Genomic DNA, 16,509 nt, shown 5'->3' with positions numbered 1-16,509 from the left:
GGGCTATCATTTATTGTGAGACGCTAGCTGCTATTATTATCAAACAGTGAATGAATATAGTCTGGGTAATTTGCACTCTTATTTAAAGAGCTAGAGATCTTCACTGTAGCCCCACAATATATATATTCACTTATGAAATTTGTTATTAACAATCCGAACGAATTCAAAAGTAATAGCAGTGTACATGGCTACAACACTAGGAGAAAGGATGATCCTCACTATTCAAGGTTAAATCTAACTTTGGCTCAGAAGGGGGTAAATTATGCTGCTACAAAAATCTTTGGTCACTTTCCTCATAGCATCAAAAGTCTGACAGATAGCCATATACCATTTAAAAGGAAATTAAAGGAATTTCTTAATGGCAATTCCGTCTACTCATTAGATGAATTTTTGGATATAGTAAGTGGGTAATTTACCCAACCTTCCCAAAAAAATTAAAAATATTAAGTGTCATGTAATATTTTGTGTAATTTAATATCTTGTATAGACACCTTTTATTAACCTGACACGTTCCACATCATTACTAAGTGTCGTATTCATGATCTATGGAACAAGTACTAATCTAATCTAATCTAACTTCATTTCAAGCAAAAGCTGGTTTTGCACTCTGATCAAAGTTTCTGACGTCATATGTCTTGAACTATGAGTCATACAGCTGTATCATTCAGCTGGTGCATTCAGTGGTGTATGTGGGCACTGTTTGCAAAATATGTTCAAAAAATGTTCTAATGTGTGTGGAATCTTATGGGACTTAACTGCTAAGGTCACCAGTCCCTAAGCTTACACACTACGTAACCTAAAGTATCCTAAGGACAAACACACACACCCATGCCCAAGGGAGGACTCGAACCTCCGCCGGGACCAGCCGCACAGAAAAATACATTGGGAAGAGAATTAAAAGCAAAGAAGCAACAAATTAAATCGTCATGCCTGATGCGGCAGTTTTACTGCAGGAACAGAGAAAATGTAATAAGAGATAAACTTTACTCCTTTCTTCATTTTGTGGGAGGCGTCAGCGTGAAAAAGTAGCGTAAAAGTTTGAAATTATTTGTAACTGTTTTTGCAAGTCACTTTGTGCCCTCATTCTCAAATAGTGGTGGAATACAGTCTGGATATACGGGCGCAGTGATTTACGCTTTTTCAAGACACAGACAGACCTTCTAACTGTAGCACTTGTCTTGTTGTGTTAGGTCTTTAACATACTTTCATACCTCTCAATAAGTAGATTAAGACAGCATTTTAAATTTTTAAATCCAGTCAATAATCACGTGAAATAGTGAAAATTAGGTTTTTGTTCCACCTGAATACATTAAATATGCAACCTGCCACTTCTATAGTTAACCATTTAACATAAACCATGATCCGCGAGAGACATTAAGTAACATAAATTTGAGAAAACTTTCATTTTAAATAGAATATTCCTCTGTTTACAGTGGACAATACATACACGAGTACTACTTCGAAGCTTTTGTATTAAATATCATCTACTTTTTCTTGTGCCTTTATCCCGATACGGTAGAGGGTTGGCATGGTTATTAACAGAATGGGCATGATTAATTTAAGGGGTGGAGAGATGCCCTTAATGTCGCCACCCTGTTAGCCCCACCCCCCTTCTCCCCTCCGGACGGAATACGTGCACCCCACTGTCTGCTTGTAATGTTACTGACGTGAAAGAGAACGAAAGTTTTCTAAAAGTTTGAGAATCGAGTAATTGAGACGGGGCTTTGGTACCAGCTCTGTACTCAGCTATTAGGATGTGGGACATCACCTCTGAATCATATCCAGGCTGACTGGCACACCGATATTCGTCTTTAATCCGCCTGTGGCATTCGATCCGGGGCCGGAGCATCTCCCCGTCCCGGATGTGGTGCTTTAACACAAGTGGTTACTCGGGCAAGTCTTTTGTATTAAACATAGTACACTAAAATAAACTATGACTATTTTCGCTTGGGGAAATGAAATCGGTTTTACGGATTTCCAAGTCTCACGTCGCGTGCTGCTAAAGTAATGCATACCATATTCGTTACCACCAGCGTTTCCTCTCCGCTAACATGAGTAGGATGAAGCAATCAGAAACTGTCATTAGGAGCTGAGCGCACATTAATTTTCACTGTTTCTCACTTACAACAGCTTAAATATAATGTACTTGACTGTTCAGAGCTGACAACGCTGCCTTCCCCATTCGTGTCAGTCAACAAGCTGCAGAAAATTCTGTTGTAGGACACTCATGGAGTGTAAGAAACTGGATGAATCCCATTACGTAAATGCCAATAACTAAAGTAAAAGTAGATTTCACTTTGAGTACGCAAATGACTTACAATGTTCAGAAAACAAATGACATTTATTACGAAGTAGTGATACAATAGAACATAGTTAATCAGGAGTTCCCAGTCTAGTAAAAACCACCACTCCAAGTTGCTTGTCAGTGCCCCCACTTACTTTGGTTATCACCTTCTCGTTTGCTCTCACGAGCCTGAATGGACGCCATTAAGATCCTCCCACGACAGGACAAAAGTTGAAAAACCCTATAGACTTTAGTTTTACGTGTTCTAACCTATTTTGAACAGCTAGATTTCACATATAAAAATTCATTCAGTCTGAAAGTCCATTTACAGGAAGCAATTCGATTAAAATGAGAGTTTAATCCTCCTCTGAATGTCTTGGCATACTTAAATAAAATCACGGAGAAATGAACTGAAAATTTCCGCATTCTTTTTGTTGATGTTACTTCGTCAATTACTGTACCCGCCGAATTGCCAGACTTTGCGATCGACTTATTTGTTGATTTCACCTCCGAGAAGAAGTTAAATGCCAGAAGGAGGAATATATATATATTTATAGCGTTTGTGAAATCAGATAATGCTTTCGACGATTTTGACTGGAAGGGACAGAGGCGTTGGTCGTCATGGTGTGGTTTACTTATGAATTTCCGAGAGCATATGTTCCTCATATACGAGTCAAGGAATATACGGAGTTACGTATATGTACCACCTAGATTCTGGAAGACTGCTGCACGAACATTACAAGACAAATGGAAAAACGACACGTATCAATTGGCAGACCATCTCTCGAAGTATAGATCCGTAGAACGCGCCCTGGGGCAGTTGCACTAGGGGAAGGTAGGTCAGAACGCGTAGACGAATCATCAGCTCCGTAACGTCATATCCATTTAGTTCGCACCAGCAGATCGGCAAACCAATGAACAGACTCCTAAAGGAAGCTGCTGTTGTGTCTTCATGGATAATTTGTACCAGCGACTTTAATGAATTTCCGCATCAGAAATGGTCCCCATAATGAGCATCTGTAATGTGTGCTACAAAGAAGAAGAGATGCTCTTCTAAAGATATTTGTCCGTTTTTTGTAGGTCTTGTAATCTTCCCGAAATGGCCTTCTGCAACTCCAGATGCTCTTATGACACTGTACTGCTTCCTCCCACATATGTGCAGCGAAAAGACCATGAGGCTTAAATGAGAGAGATCCGAACTCACTAGAAGATTCACCAATAGTCGTACTTCCCGCACAGCATTCACTCATGCAGCCGGAAAGGGGGGAAGAAACAGTAGTGAACGAACCATCATTTTCAATACAGCGTGTGGAGAATTTCAGGGTGCAGGTATAAATGTAGATATAGAGTGTACTGCAGTAATTTTGTCATAATGGCACTGAGACATTGAATCCTAAAACCACTTATAAAGTAAGGGTATCTCACAGAAACGCTTGATCAGAATTGTTAGCATAGTCAGGAAGATGAAACAGAAAATAAAACACACTGAAGCGGGGGACATAATTGAGCGGGAAGATGAAATAGAAAATAAAACACACTGAAGCGGGGGACATAATTGAGGTTATAATGAAAATGAAATTGTCGACGACACAGGAGCATGTTGAGTAAACTGGTCTTGGCGTGACTTCCAAAATTAAGAAAATACGATCACCTAATGGAAGAAAACATTCAGAAGCAACGTAGCTGAGTATGTTTGAAGACCATAGGCTTGAGAATTCAGGGGAGGATATGAAATAAGTGTTTATAATACATTAATATCCTAGCTTTATGAAACATTGACATTCATCGCACTATAAGAGAAAATTTGTGCCATTGGTTAGCTGACATCGGAAACTACGGCTCTTGTTTTTTTTTTTTTTCTCTTTGTCAAATATGTGCACCCTTTTATCTTTCTCTGTTCAAGGCTATCAAGTGCTAAGGATGTACTGTATTCTATGGCGACATTTGTCCCTCGTACCGTGTTGCACGCTTGCTGCTGGGAGCAAACACGTAGTTGTCTTGCGTCTATTGGGGTGTTACCATGTGTTACAGAGTTGTGATTTAACCTTTAATGGTCCAGTAACCTTGGTGTGTTCCCTGAAGTACGATAGAGATGTTTCAAAAGTCAAATTTCTGATTCATTGTAACATGCGTTGATACATCTGATTCTACAGGTACATCTACGTGATTGCTCTACAAAAAGTATTTAAATGTTAGGCGGAGATAGAACCACTTTCAGACTATTTCTCGACAGTTACGTTCTAGAGCAGCACGTGGGAAACGTTAATATCTAAATATTTTCGTGCGAGCCTTTCACGAAAAAGGTATTTTCTGAATCCCCACGAGTTACGTGTCATTAGATTGTTTCACCGAGGTATTTCAAAATGATGTAGGTGGGAGTCAACTAAATATTTTGACATTCGGAGGAGAGTGTTGGTACTTTACGTTTCTTGAAAAGATATCGCCAAAACGAAAACGCCTTTTCCTTTGGCATCCCACCTGAGCATCATGTCCGTGACTGTCTTCCTCTTTATTACGATAACCGAAACGAGATGCCCTTTTTTGACTTTCTTCGATGTATATCGTCAATCCTATTCGGTAATATTCGACACAGCGCAGCAGTACTCCAGAAGATGACGGGCAAGCGAAACACAGGGAAGTTGCATGTTCTAAGTATTTTTCCTAAAAATAGAGTCTGTGATTCACGTTGCCCACAATGTTTTCTAAGTGATAATTCCTGTTCATCTTGTCTCTAATTGTAATCCCAAGGTATCTAGCTGAAACTGCAATCTTGAAATTCGTCTTATTTATTGCTTAGGGTCAACTGCCGCTTTTCGCACCATGCGGATATCTTTTCTAAATCACTTTGCAATTCTTTCTGATCTTCTGATGGTTTTACTAGGCGGAAAACGACAGTATCATTAGCAAAAAATCTATGAAAGCGACTCAGATTGTCTTCAAATTTACATTTCAAGACTAAGAACAGCAGGGATCCTATAACTCTTACTAGAGGAAGCTGGGATATTACTTCGTTTTCAGTATATGTTTTTCCGACAGTTACTATATTGTGACTTTTATGACAAGAAATTATGAATCAAAGCACGCAATTTGATTTCAAGGCACCTGTGATGGACGATTTCAAAACCCATCTGGAAATATGAAATTAAGGAATCAATTAAAAAGTCCTGTCGATATCAGTCATTACTTCACGTGAATAAAGATCCAGCTGTGTTTTATAAAAAGGGTATTTTCTATATCCCTATTGCTTATGTGTCAGTAGATTGTTTCATAGAGGTATTTCATAATGTTGAAACACAGCATACGTTCAATAACCCTATTACAAATCAGGGTCAATGGTAGGGTTTCGTAATTTAATGGACTGCTACCATTTCCTTTCTACTGGACAATAAGTTGCGTTGCCTAATAGTGGATACACAGTACTACGATCAGAGTGTTGAAATTGGCTATTGATGGCGACGTAATTCATAATGTACGTAACAGCCTGTGTACTGCAGTCGTGAAATAATTATGCCCAGCTCTTAACGTGTACGATTCTTCTGCATCAATACACAAGTCCATAGCTTTTATCCACGACTACTGGTACTGCCACTTTTCGTCCTTCGTGCTAGCAGAGCTTCGTCAGCGGTAGTTGTCTAACATCCTGATTCATCCCTTATACTTTTACTAAAGTTGTTATTAATAAAGGATCATCAAGACAGGTGTCCTAGTACAGTATCTGCCTGGAAACCAAAAGGTCACGGAATTGATCCCGATCAGACTACGGAATATTGCAACATTTCAGACTACTTTTAACCTCTCTTTCGTCTTCCAACAACGCGACTATTCGCCAGGAGCGAAACATGCATCGGATCCACCATAAACTGGCACTTTTACTATATCGATTTTTTCATCTTTTTATTTGTATTTTTCAAATTTGGAATGAGATTCCTTCTAGAGCATCAAGAGAAAATAACTTGCGAACGACTAAGCCAAAATGAATTTTCAAAGCTATCAAAATTGTTTTTGAATAGTGATAAAATTGATGGTCCTACATTCCTACACCACTTCATTGGGGCAACCCAATGATACATTGTTTGACTCGTAAGAAGTCGCACAAACAATACTTTAAGGGGCTCCGGTACGCCCTATACTTGCAATGTTAAAATAACGCTTATAAATTACATCTTTCCTCACAAAGTATTTGAGGTAGGAAGTTGAACTTTTTACAGATTATTTATTGGAATATGGGCTACAACTTAACACAGGGATTTTACAAAATTTTAGTTCAGTTATTAAAGATGATTTTTTTTCAATTGTAATGAAAATTCACAACATTTTTTTGCACTTTTTTATTTATATATTCAAAAATATACAGTTTTTTGGAAAAAGGCTGTGTTAAATTATGCAGAAGGTACTGTGTAACATTTACTGAAAGTTTGAAACAAATATGTTTGGAAGATCCTTAGAAAACATGTAATTAGTATGAGAAAATAAAAGTTTTGGGAATCGAGCGACAAAGATTGGATTAACTTTTTAGTGCATTCCAGGTCCATAGGATGGATTATCTTCATCCTCTCAAACTCCTCCTCCAGCTTCCTCTTGTTCCTCCTCCTGTTTACTCTTGCTTGTATTTCTAGACTCTTTACAGCCCTGTCTGCAGCCCGAAGGCGTTCCTTGTCTAAAGCAAACATCGCTCGTACCATGTTAGAACCTATCTTCATTCCCATATTTCTAAATACCTTGCACCTTACAATGTTGCCATCATTGAAAGTCGCAACAGCATCATACACACCAAAGTGAAGTGTTTCTATTCCAACAAATACAGTCTTGGGGATTCTCGACCATATAACATTATTTAAACTTTCATTGGGGTTTTGAGTTTTTCCGTGAATACACTTTTTCAACAGTTCAGGTGCTGCTAAGCCTCTGAAAATAGGTTTTATCACCTCCATTATTGCATGAGGCAGACTATGCTTATGAGTGTACACTTCACCAGTTAGCAATCCTTTGTTATATTTACACCAACTGTCTTCTTCTTTGGGACACTAGCTATGTTGGGGATTTTCATCGTCTTTATTGTTTACAGTAATAACACATACCTTTGGCTTTCCAACATTTCTCCTTTTCTTAAAAGCCTTCAGAGGATTTCTAATAACTTTACTTTTACTCATTATTATACTTCAACAGAACAGAGACTCAAGAAACAGAATTAATTACGAATATTTTCGAGATAACAACAGAGTAAATAAACATGAAACAATCGACAATCACACCAGCGATATATATTGAACCATTACAGGTTAGCCACAACACATACTTTATCTCACATCACTAAAATGTACCTGATGAACACGGACGTTAATAATAACACCATTTGACAGCAGTTTAACAGCGCCACGGTAGGTCACGCCCATGTAGAACACATTTCAAAATTTTTTTTAAAATAGTTGTAGTCTTCGGAATTGAATAAATTATATATCTATTAAAAGGTAATAGTCTGAAGATTCAGAAAAAGCAAAAAAATAAAAATTGAAGTTTTCATGATTTTGAGCCTTTCCGGAGCCCCTTAAATATAGCTGAACGAAAGAGTGATTGATAAGCACAGCAACGGACTAAAAATGAAGGGCGTTTAAGGTAAAGACCTTGGACAAGAACAGACAATCTATATTTCGACTTTTTAAAAAATTGCATACAATGTGGCTATAACTAAACTTCCGCTTTTTAAGAGGGCCACAACCGAAAACTTTGTCGAAACATCTTTAAGAGCATGCGGAAGGGAAATAACGAACAAACCATGGGAAGAAACACATTTTAATTTCGACGTGAAAGGATAACGTTTGTTAATTGCATACCATGTGTACGTTCCAAGGTACAAAATGTTGTTCAGTGTGAAAACTGTCTGCATCCACGACCGCCTGGAACCGTACTAGGGACTCTTCGCAACACTCTTCGAATGGTTGACCATGTTCAGCTGTAGAGCCACAGCTTGTGCACTGCTTAGTGATTGCACATTGGGTCTAGTATTCTTAGCCGTGATAACAGTAACTTATGCAAAAATTTGTGGCGCAAGTGGACGTCGGACTCTCACGGGAGCATTTCGCAAATCACCAGTTTATTCGAACTTCTGCATCATATTGTCCAACACCGGTTCGGAAACTGTAGCTGAACTATTGATGTTGCTCTGATAAAACAGCTTTACGAGTAAAGCCCTGTTCACCTGATCCAGATCGATGTTGACTGTCTACTGCTGTAATGCACAGTGGTAATTTTGGTTCCAACCTATGTCGCAGTGTTTGTACCGGCTGCTAAAGGCAAGTCATGAGACTAACACGACTAACGACGCAGAAACTGCAGAACACAGACCCAACATCATTCCTATAAAGTGGGCACCCACATGGTATTTGGTTTTCCGTCTTCACTGGCTCAAGTAACGAAAGTTTGACTGTAACAAAAATGGTTCAAAAATGGTGCAAATGGCTCTAAGCAGCATGGGACTTAACATCTGAGGTCATCAGTCCCCTAGAACTTAGAACTACTTAAACCTAACTAACCTAAGGACATCACACACATCCATGCCCGAGGCAGGATTCGAACCTGCGACCGTAGCAGTCTTGCGGTTCCTGACTGAAGCGCCTAGAACCGCTCGGCCACATCGGCCGGCGTGATTGTAACAAATCTGTTACCTAACAGGACTAAACACTGTAAGGCTTCCGTGGATAACCACCAAAGGTGTCCTACTGAGTAAAGAGATGGCAGCACAGATCAGCACTCCTGACTGTAGGGCTGTAAGGCGGGCGACAGTCAGCTTGGTATCCCACCGCTGACAGGGGCGTCTCCAGCACCTCTTTGTTGGTCATAGTGGCTGCACAGGACTCATCACTGAAGGCATTTGTACTCGAATCAATGACATTCCAGGCCATAAACGAATCTGGAGACGCCCTGTGCAGCAATGGGACACAAACCTCACTGTCGTCCGCCAAAACGCCCGACAACAGGCAGTGGTGCTCTGGGGTGCCATTTCTGTTCATAGCAGTTGTCATCTACATCTACATCTACATCCATACTCCTCAAGCCACCTGACGGTGTGCGGCGGAGGGTACTTTGAGTACCTCTATCGGTTCTCCCTTCTATTCCAGTCTCGTATTGTTCGTGGAAAGAAAGATTGTCGGTATGATTCTGTGTGGGCTCTAATCTCTCTGATTTTACCCTCATGGTCTCTTCGCGAGATATACGTAGGAGGGAGCAATATACTGCTCGAATCCTCGGTGAAAGTATGTTCTCGAAACTTCAACAAAAGCCCGTACCGAGCTACTGAGCGTCTCTCCTGCAAAGTCTTCCACTGGAGTTTATCTATCATCTCCGTAACGCTTTCGCAATTACTAATTGATCCTGTAACGAAGCGCGCTGCTCTCCGTTGGATCTTCTCTATCTCATCTATCAACCCTGTCTGGTATGGATCCCACACTGGTGAGCAGTATTAAATCAGTGGGCGAACAAGTGTACTGTAACCTACTTCCTTTGTTTTCGGATTGCATTTCCTTATGATTCTTCCAATGAATCTCAGTCTGGCATCTGCTTTACCGACGATCAACTTTATATGATCATTCCATTTTAAATCACTCCTAATGCTTACTCCCAGATAATTTATGGAATTAACTGCTTCCAGTTGCTGACCTGCTATATTGTAGCTAAATGATAAGGGATCTTTGTTTCTATGTATTCACAGCACATTACACTTGTCTATATTGAGATTTAATTGCCATTCCCTGCACCATGCGTCAATTCGTTGTAGATCCTCCTGCGTTTCAGTACAATTTTCCATTGTTACAACCTCTCGATATAGTACAGCATCATCCGCAAAAAGCCTCAGTGAACTTCCAATGTTATCCACAAGGTCATTTATGTATACTGTGAATAGCAACGGTCCTACGACACTCCCCTGCGGCACACCTGAAATCAATCTTACTTGGAAGACTTCTCTCCATTGAGAATGACATGCTGCGCTATGTTATCTAGCAACTCTTCAATCCAAACACACAATTGGTCTGATAGTCCATATGCTCTTACTTTGTTCATTAAACGACTGTGGGGAACTGTATCGAACGCTTTGCGGAAGTCGAGAAAAACACGGTCATCAATAGTATCCTTGAAGCATAGTGGTACGTTGACGATATTCTACGTCGCATTAGGTTGCCGTTCATTCCAAGTCATCTGTGGTTTACATTTCCGCAACATAATGCCCGTCGGCACAAAAAGAGAGTTTACTGCTTATCTTCGTCCTTGCCAAATCCTACCTTGGCCACTAAGGTCACCGGATCTCTCTCCAAGTAAGAACATCATACATTACATGTACCGATTTCTGTCCCATTCAAATAATTCCTTCATGACCCATTTCTTTCTTTGTGCGTGTGCTTGTGTGTGTGTGTGTGTGTGTGTGTGTGTGTGTGTGTGTGTGTGTGTGTGTGCGTGTGTGTATGTGTGTGTACGTGTGGCTCTGTCGGGCGGGTAAAGCATGCGCAACCTGTGTTCGATGGAGCATGAAAATACATTTGGCTCCTTTAATCATTGAACATGTGTGGGCTGCGCAGATCCATCTGGTTCAAAAATGGTTTAAATGGCTCTGAGCACTATGGAACATCTGTGGTCATCAGTCCCCTAGAACTTAGAACTACTTAAACATAATTAACCTAAGGACATCACACACATCCATGCCCGAGGCAGGATTCGAACCTGCGACCGTAGCAGTCGCGCGGTTCCGGACTGAGCGCCTAGAACCGCTAGACCACCGCGGCCGGCAGATCCATCTGGTCCGTCTGTAAAGTTGTCACTACATTCATTCCATTGATTTATTTCTAGCGATAAAAACTAAAGACTATATCATATCACCGACCACTGAAAACCCTGTGCTCTGCTGGAATCAAAACGCATGCTAATCTAAATAAGTTATGTCCACCCGGAAAATTTTGCTTCCGTAAGGAGGAAGCTCAAAACTGGTTCCAGTTATGGTGGTTGAAAAACTGTGCTGAAAAGGGAGAAGAAAATTTGTACATATCAGCTCCTGAATTTATGAATAAGGGCATCACCAGACACAGGAACCGCAATCTGTTTCACTTGATGCATTTTCAGTAGTGTAAAATGTTCTCTTTGGTTGTATGGAAAAACTACTATGAAGTGCCAAAGATATTGAAATAGGCATGCGTGTTCAAATACAGAATTATGTAAACAGGCAGAATACGACTTTGCGGTTGGCAACGTTTATATGAGACAACAGTTTCTGGATCGGTTACTGCTGCTACAATGGCAGGTTATCAAGTTTAAGTGAGTTTGAACTTGGTGTTAGAGTCGGTGCACGAGCATCTCTGACTTAGCGATGAAGTGGGGCTTTCCCCGTACGTCTATTTCAAGAGTGTACCGTGAATGTCAGGAATCCAGTAAAACATCAGATCTCCGATATAACTGTGGCAGGAAAAAGATCCAGCAAGAACAGGGCCAACGACGACTGGAGAGAATCGTTCAACGTAACAGAAGTGCTAGCCTCCCGCAGATTACTGCAGATTTCAATGCTGCGCCATCTACAAGTCTCAGCGTGCGGACCGTTCACGAAACATCATCGGTATGGGTTTTCGGAGCAGAAGGCCAGCTCATGTACTCTTTATGACTGCACGACACAATACTAAACACTTCGCCTGGTCCATCAGCAGCGACATTGGACAGTTGATGACTGGAAACATGTTGCCTGTTTCAAATTATATCGAGCGGTTGGACGTGCACGGTATGGAAATAACCTCATGAATCCATGGACACAGCAGGGGACTGTTCAAGCTGGAGGAGGTTCTGTATTAGTGTGGGGCATGTGCAGTTGGAGTAATATGGGAGCCCTTATACGTCTAGATACGATTCTGACAGGTGAGATGTACGTAAGCATCGTGTCTGATCACCTAAATCCATTAATGTCCATTGTGCATTCCGACAGACTTCAGCAATTACAGCAGAACAATTCGGCACTACACGCGTCCATAATTGCTACAGAGTGGCTCCAGGATCTTTCTTCTGAGTTTAAAAACTTCCGCTGGCCTCCAAACTCCACCGGCCGGCCAATGTGGCCGAGCGGTCCTAGGCGCTTCAGTCTGGAACGGCGCGACCGCTACGGTCGAAAGTTCGAATCCTGCCTCGGGCATGGATGTGTGTGATGTCCTTAGGTTAGTTAGGTTTAAGTAGTTCTAAGTTCCAGGGTACTGATGACCTCCGATGTTAAGTTCCATAGTGCTCAGAGTCATTTGAACAATTTCAAAACATAAAGAAACCGGAATGAGATTTTCACTCTGCAGCGGAGTGTGCGCTGATATGAAACTTCCTGGCAGATTAAAACTGTGTGCCCGACCGAGACTCGAACTCGGGACCTTTGCCTTTCGCGGGCAAGTGCTCTACCAACTGAGCTACCGAAGCACGACTCACGCCCGGTACTCACAGCTTTACTTCTGCCAGTACCTCGTCTCATACCTTCCAAACTTTACAGAAGCTCTCCTGCGAACCCGCAGGATTACTCCACCTAAAAAATCGTTCATACCTGATATGAGGATGACACAACACATAGTAACAGTTCTTTTTGGAAGACAGGAGTCTTATTTTTATGCTAGCCGTGATACTGAATTAAGTATACTGGTCTATCCCAATAGCGCATCACTGACGTAGCACGTGGATGATACACACGCAATTACTCGGCGGTCTAGACGCTGTATGTAAGACAGTGGGCCACGGACTTGGCCGGCGTCAAGCTAAGAGTGCGCTACGAGCTCAGCGAATGGAGCTCTGAGGGACTTTGTTGCGGTCAGCGCGAAGCCCAGAAAACCGTGAACTGTGAACTCCCGATGTCGCCACTTCGAGAGCGGTCAGGCGGAATTCTATAAAGCCGTCCGGTGGAAGAATATCAGGAGAGGCTCCACGTGACTCGTGGAGGCGAGATATTGCCAGTGTCAGCAACGCTGTATACGGCGGGCATAGCTCCACGTGGTGTCGTGGTGGCTGCTGGCGTGTAATCTCCACGGTTGTGCTGCTGGCGTATAGGAAGAGCGGCAACCAGCAGTGCACTGCTGTGTAGTAGGTGGCTGAGCCTTAGGCGACAACCGTAGCTGCAGCAGATTCCAAAAGACTAATACTGAAAACATTTTTCAGCCGCTTTCTTTATCATAGGCAAGTATTCAGTGAATGCACAGTAACGTTCATGACGCACATACATTTCAGGATTGTTTGTTGTTCTCGAATTTTTAACAGCTCTGTTTTATTGTTTTATCGTGAAGCAGCTTATACTGCACATGAAACTAAGCTCCCGGACAAAAAAATAACTGATCTCAGTGAGCATGCAAAAATATGTTTTTGCATATTTACATGTGGCGCAGCGATCGTGTCACATGCTGAACCCGCGCGCGCACTGTCTCTACCTGAGCATAACGCAGTAGCGATAAGTGACACATTCATGTTTCAAGCGGACTTCGCACGTAAACTTGAGTTCATTTTAGGATGTGACAGTGTGGCAAAAACGGGCTATCGTGCTTGGCTGCGTTCCTGGCCATGTGGTGTGTGTAATTGCTGGACTTGTTGGTGTTCCGCGGCCGACTCTTCAGCAAGTCTACAAGCAGTGGTGTAAGACACGTGACTACGAAACACGACGGTATAAAACCAGTGGGGCGTGTTGTAACTGATGATAAAACGCCAACATCAACATCATCTCAGTTTGATGGAATTGCTAGATCAAACTCCCAGCAAGTGGCTTAAATCTGGATGTGACGTACCTGCGGAACCTTTTAGACTCACTTTCTAACCAAATATAAACGGCTATCAACTCTAGGGGCGGAATTACACGGTATAACAGGATGCTTGTAATGATTTTTCTAGGGATGACTAATACTTTGTCCGGTGAGCTTAACTGGGCTGTAAGAAGGTGTGTTGTTGCAGTTAAACAGTATTTTAAATTCTGGCGCAAATGTGAATTATTACATTGTGGTTTGACTTCCTGGGTGGGATCCCACATTATCCTACTGGTATGTCATTTGGTACCGTGGACATGAAAGGAATGACAGATGATGCCACACACTGACGACTATTTAAATTCCTAATTACCAAATTGGTCCTGCTGTTATCTCTAGTAGCTCCCCAGGATCACAAATTCCTGCAATCTAGCATCAGGTTGACGATACAGTTCATTTGCGGAAGACCGGATGTCAGGGTCCAGTATGCCTGTTGGACACTGACATCCGGCTGGTTCATCAGTGAACTATTCATCATTAATTACGTCACTTGAAGAATAATATCACTAGGTTGTCTGCGAATACGTTAGCGTCGACTTCACTACCATAACGAAAGCGACTCACATCGCTGAACACCGCCTATCAATGTTCAAACTGAGTTTTGCTCTACACCATATACATCTCTGCTGCCTGTGATATGGTAGCAGTAGCAAAGGACACAAGGAAATGGGAGACCTGAGGCCAGTTTCCAATAATCCACATGTCCCCAACGGTTCGTGACAACACACTGCCTGTAGCCTGTTCCCGAATTTCAGCTGTTGTCATTCGCCTATTGGCCAGACTCAGTCAAACTTTTCTACGGTTTTCTCGTGGTTCATTCAGGGACGACTGATATCTACTCCGCTTCTGATCTTCTATAGCTGTTTATCATGTGATACGCACTTAGTGATACCAAAAGACCGATCGGCAACAATAAGATCCTGCTCAACAGAGTCATTTTGTAGGTGCCACTTTAAGAAAATGGTTTTGCTACTCTTCCATTTGCAGTGTGTATATTCGTTACTGAAAGTCGTCGGAAGACATTCGTTGGAATTTTCGAAGAACGGTAGTGTTCTCAGCTGCAACATTAGAGGAGGGACTACCTTCGTTATTCTTTATTGAAGGAAGCAGAGGTTCAGAAAGGTGTTTAATGTGGGTCCTCCAAAATGTTTTGTGCTCGTGTGCACTATTGGCAACACTGACCGAGACAGGAGAAGGTGTTGCAGCGCCGCAGCTCGGCGTCGTGGCCCTGGCAGCCGGTGCTGAGCGAGCAGGCGCGCCGCCGCCGCTGCACGCCGCCTCCGCACGACGCGCTGCACGCCGACCACTCCGACCATGGCTGCCAACCTGCGGGCGAGGAAAACACTGCATCTTCGTCTGCAGATACAATCCTCTGATCATTACACAGTGCATATACAGGGTGATTAAGCTACTCATACCGACAGGTTCCATGCAGACCACAAAGCCTTCAAAACCCATGTGTGAGAGTTTCATGTTCTCTTGCTTGCTACGTGCAAACTAGTAGTCCTGCAGAATAAAATTAACAGGACCTTTCTGAAGGAATTTTAATGTAGTTAAATTTCGCACTGAGCCACATTTTTCACTGGAGGCCACGGTTTTCGAGTTACTCAAGAAAAATGCATTTCAGCGTCACTTTACACATTTTTCTTGAATAATTCTAAAACTACAGCCCCTAGCGAGAGCGTATCACAGTACAGAATTTAACTACTTAAATTCCCAACAAAAAATCCTGTTCCTAATTGCTGTAGGACTGACAGTCTTCTGAGTTATATTTAAGGCATTGTGGGTTGCATAAAACCCTTGGGCAGGAGCAACTGAATCATCCTATATAAAGAACAGAAGAGAACCCAAAACGGAACCATGTGAGACTGGCTTTGTGATTTCTCCCCAGTCGCTAAAATTTTCTCTCCTTCCAACATCGTTTGGATTACTCAGTATAACGTGTTGCATTCTGTTCGAATGGTGCTTAATAAAGAGAGTGCAGAAAGTTGTGCTGAATAATCCAATCAATAGAGATTATATATTGGCGGAAGTAAAGCTGTGAGGATGGGTCGTGAGTTGTGTTTGTGTAGCTCAGCTGATAGCGCACTGGCCCAAGAAAGACAAGAGCCCCAAGTTCGAGTGTTGGTCTTTTACACTGTTCTAACCTGCCACGAAGTTCCTATTCAAACAGTGTTGGAAGGAGAGAAAATTTTGGTGACAGGGAAGAAGTCACGTGAACAGCCTCACAGGGTTAACTTCTGGATTCATTCCTTTCTTTTATCTATATGCATTATCTTCCACTTAATTGTTAATCAGAATTGGTACATTTTGGAAAGGATACTGCCGTTATAGTAAGTTTTACTGCAGAGAAAGCATCATGAGAAAGGAACAGAAGACACTCTTAATGATGTTTTCAAATAATTATTAAGTATTTCTCTGATTTTAGTCTCTGCCTAAATT

The 16,509-nt window shown here is 41.8% G+C and overlaps 1 protein-coding gene across 1 annotated transcript in view; it reads right to left on the bottom strand.

The window, feature by feature from the left end:
* The window catches only part of LOC126260678 (papilin), a 267,188-nt gene that overhangs the window by 143,638 nt on the left and 107,041 nt on the right, over window positions 1-16,509 (bottom strand). Inside the window, exon 3 of the mRNA XM_049958012.1 lies at window positions 15,250-15,439. Coding sequence (XP_049813969.1) covers window positions 15,250-15,439 — 190 coding nt within the window. The remainder of the gene's footprint in view (window positions 1-15,249; window positions 15,440-16,509) is intronic.

Source organism: Schistocerca nitens, chromosome 5, assembly GCF_023898315.1.
Source record: "Schistocerca nitens isolate TAMUIC-IGC-003100 chromosome 5, iqSchNite1.1, whole genome shotgun sequence".
Classification (NCBI taxonomy): domain Eukaryota; kingdom Metazoa; phylum Arthropoda; class Insecta; order Orthoptera; family Acrididae; genus Schistocerca; species Schistocerca nitens.
Note: the sequence above shows the minus strand (reverse complement) of the source record. Positions and strands in the feature narration are given on the sequence as shown.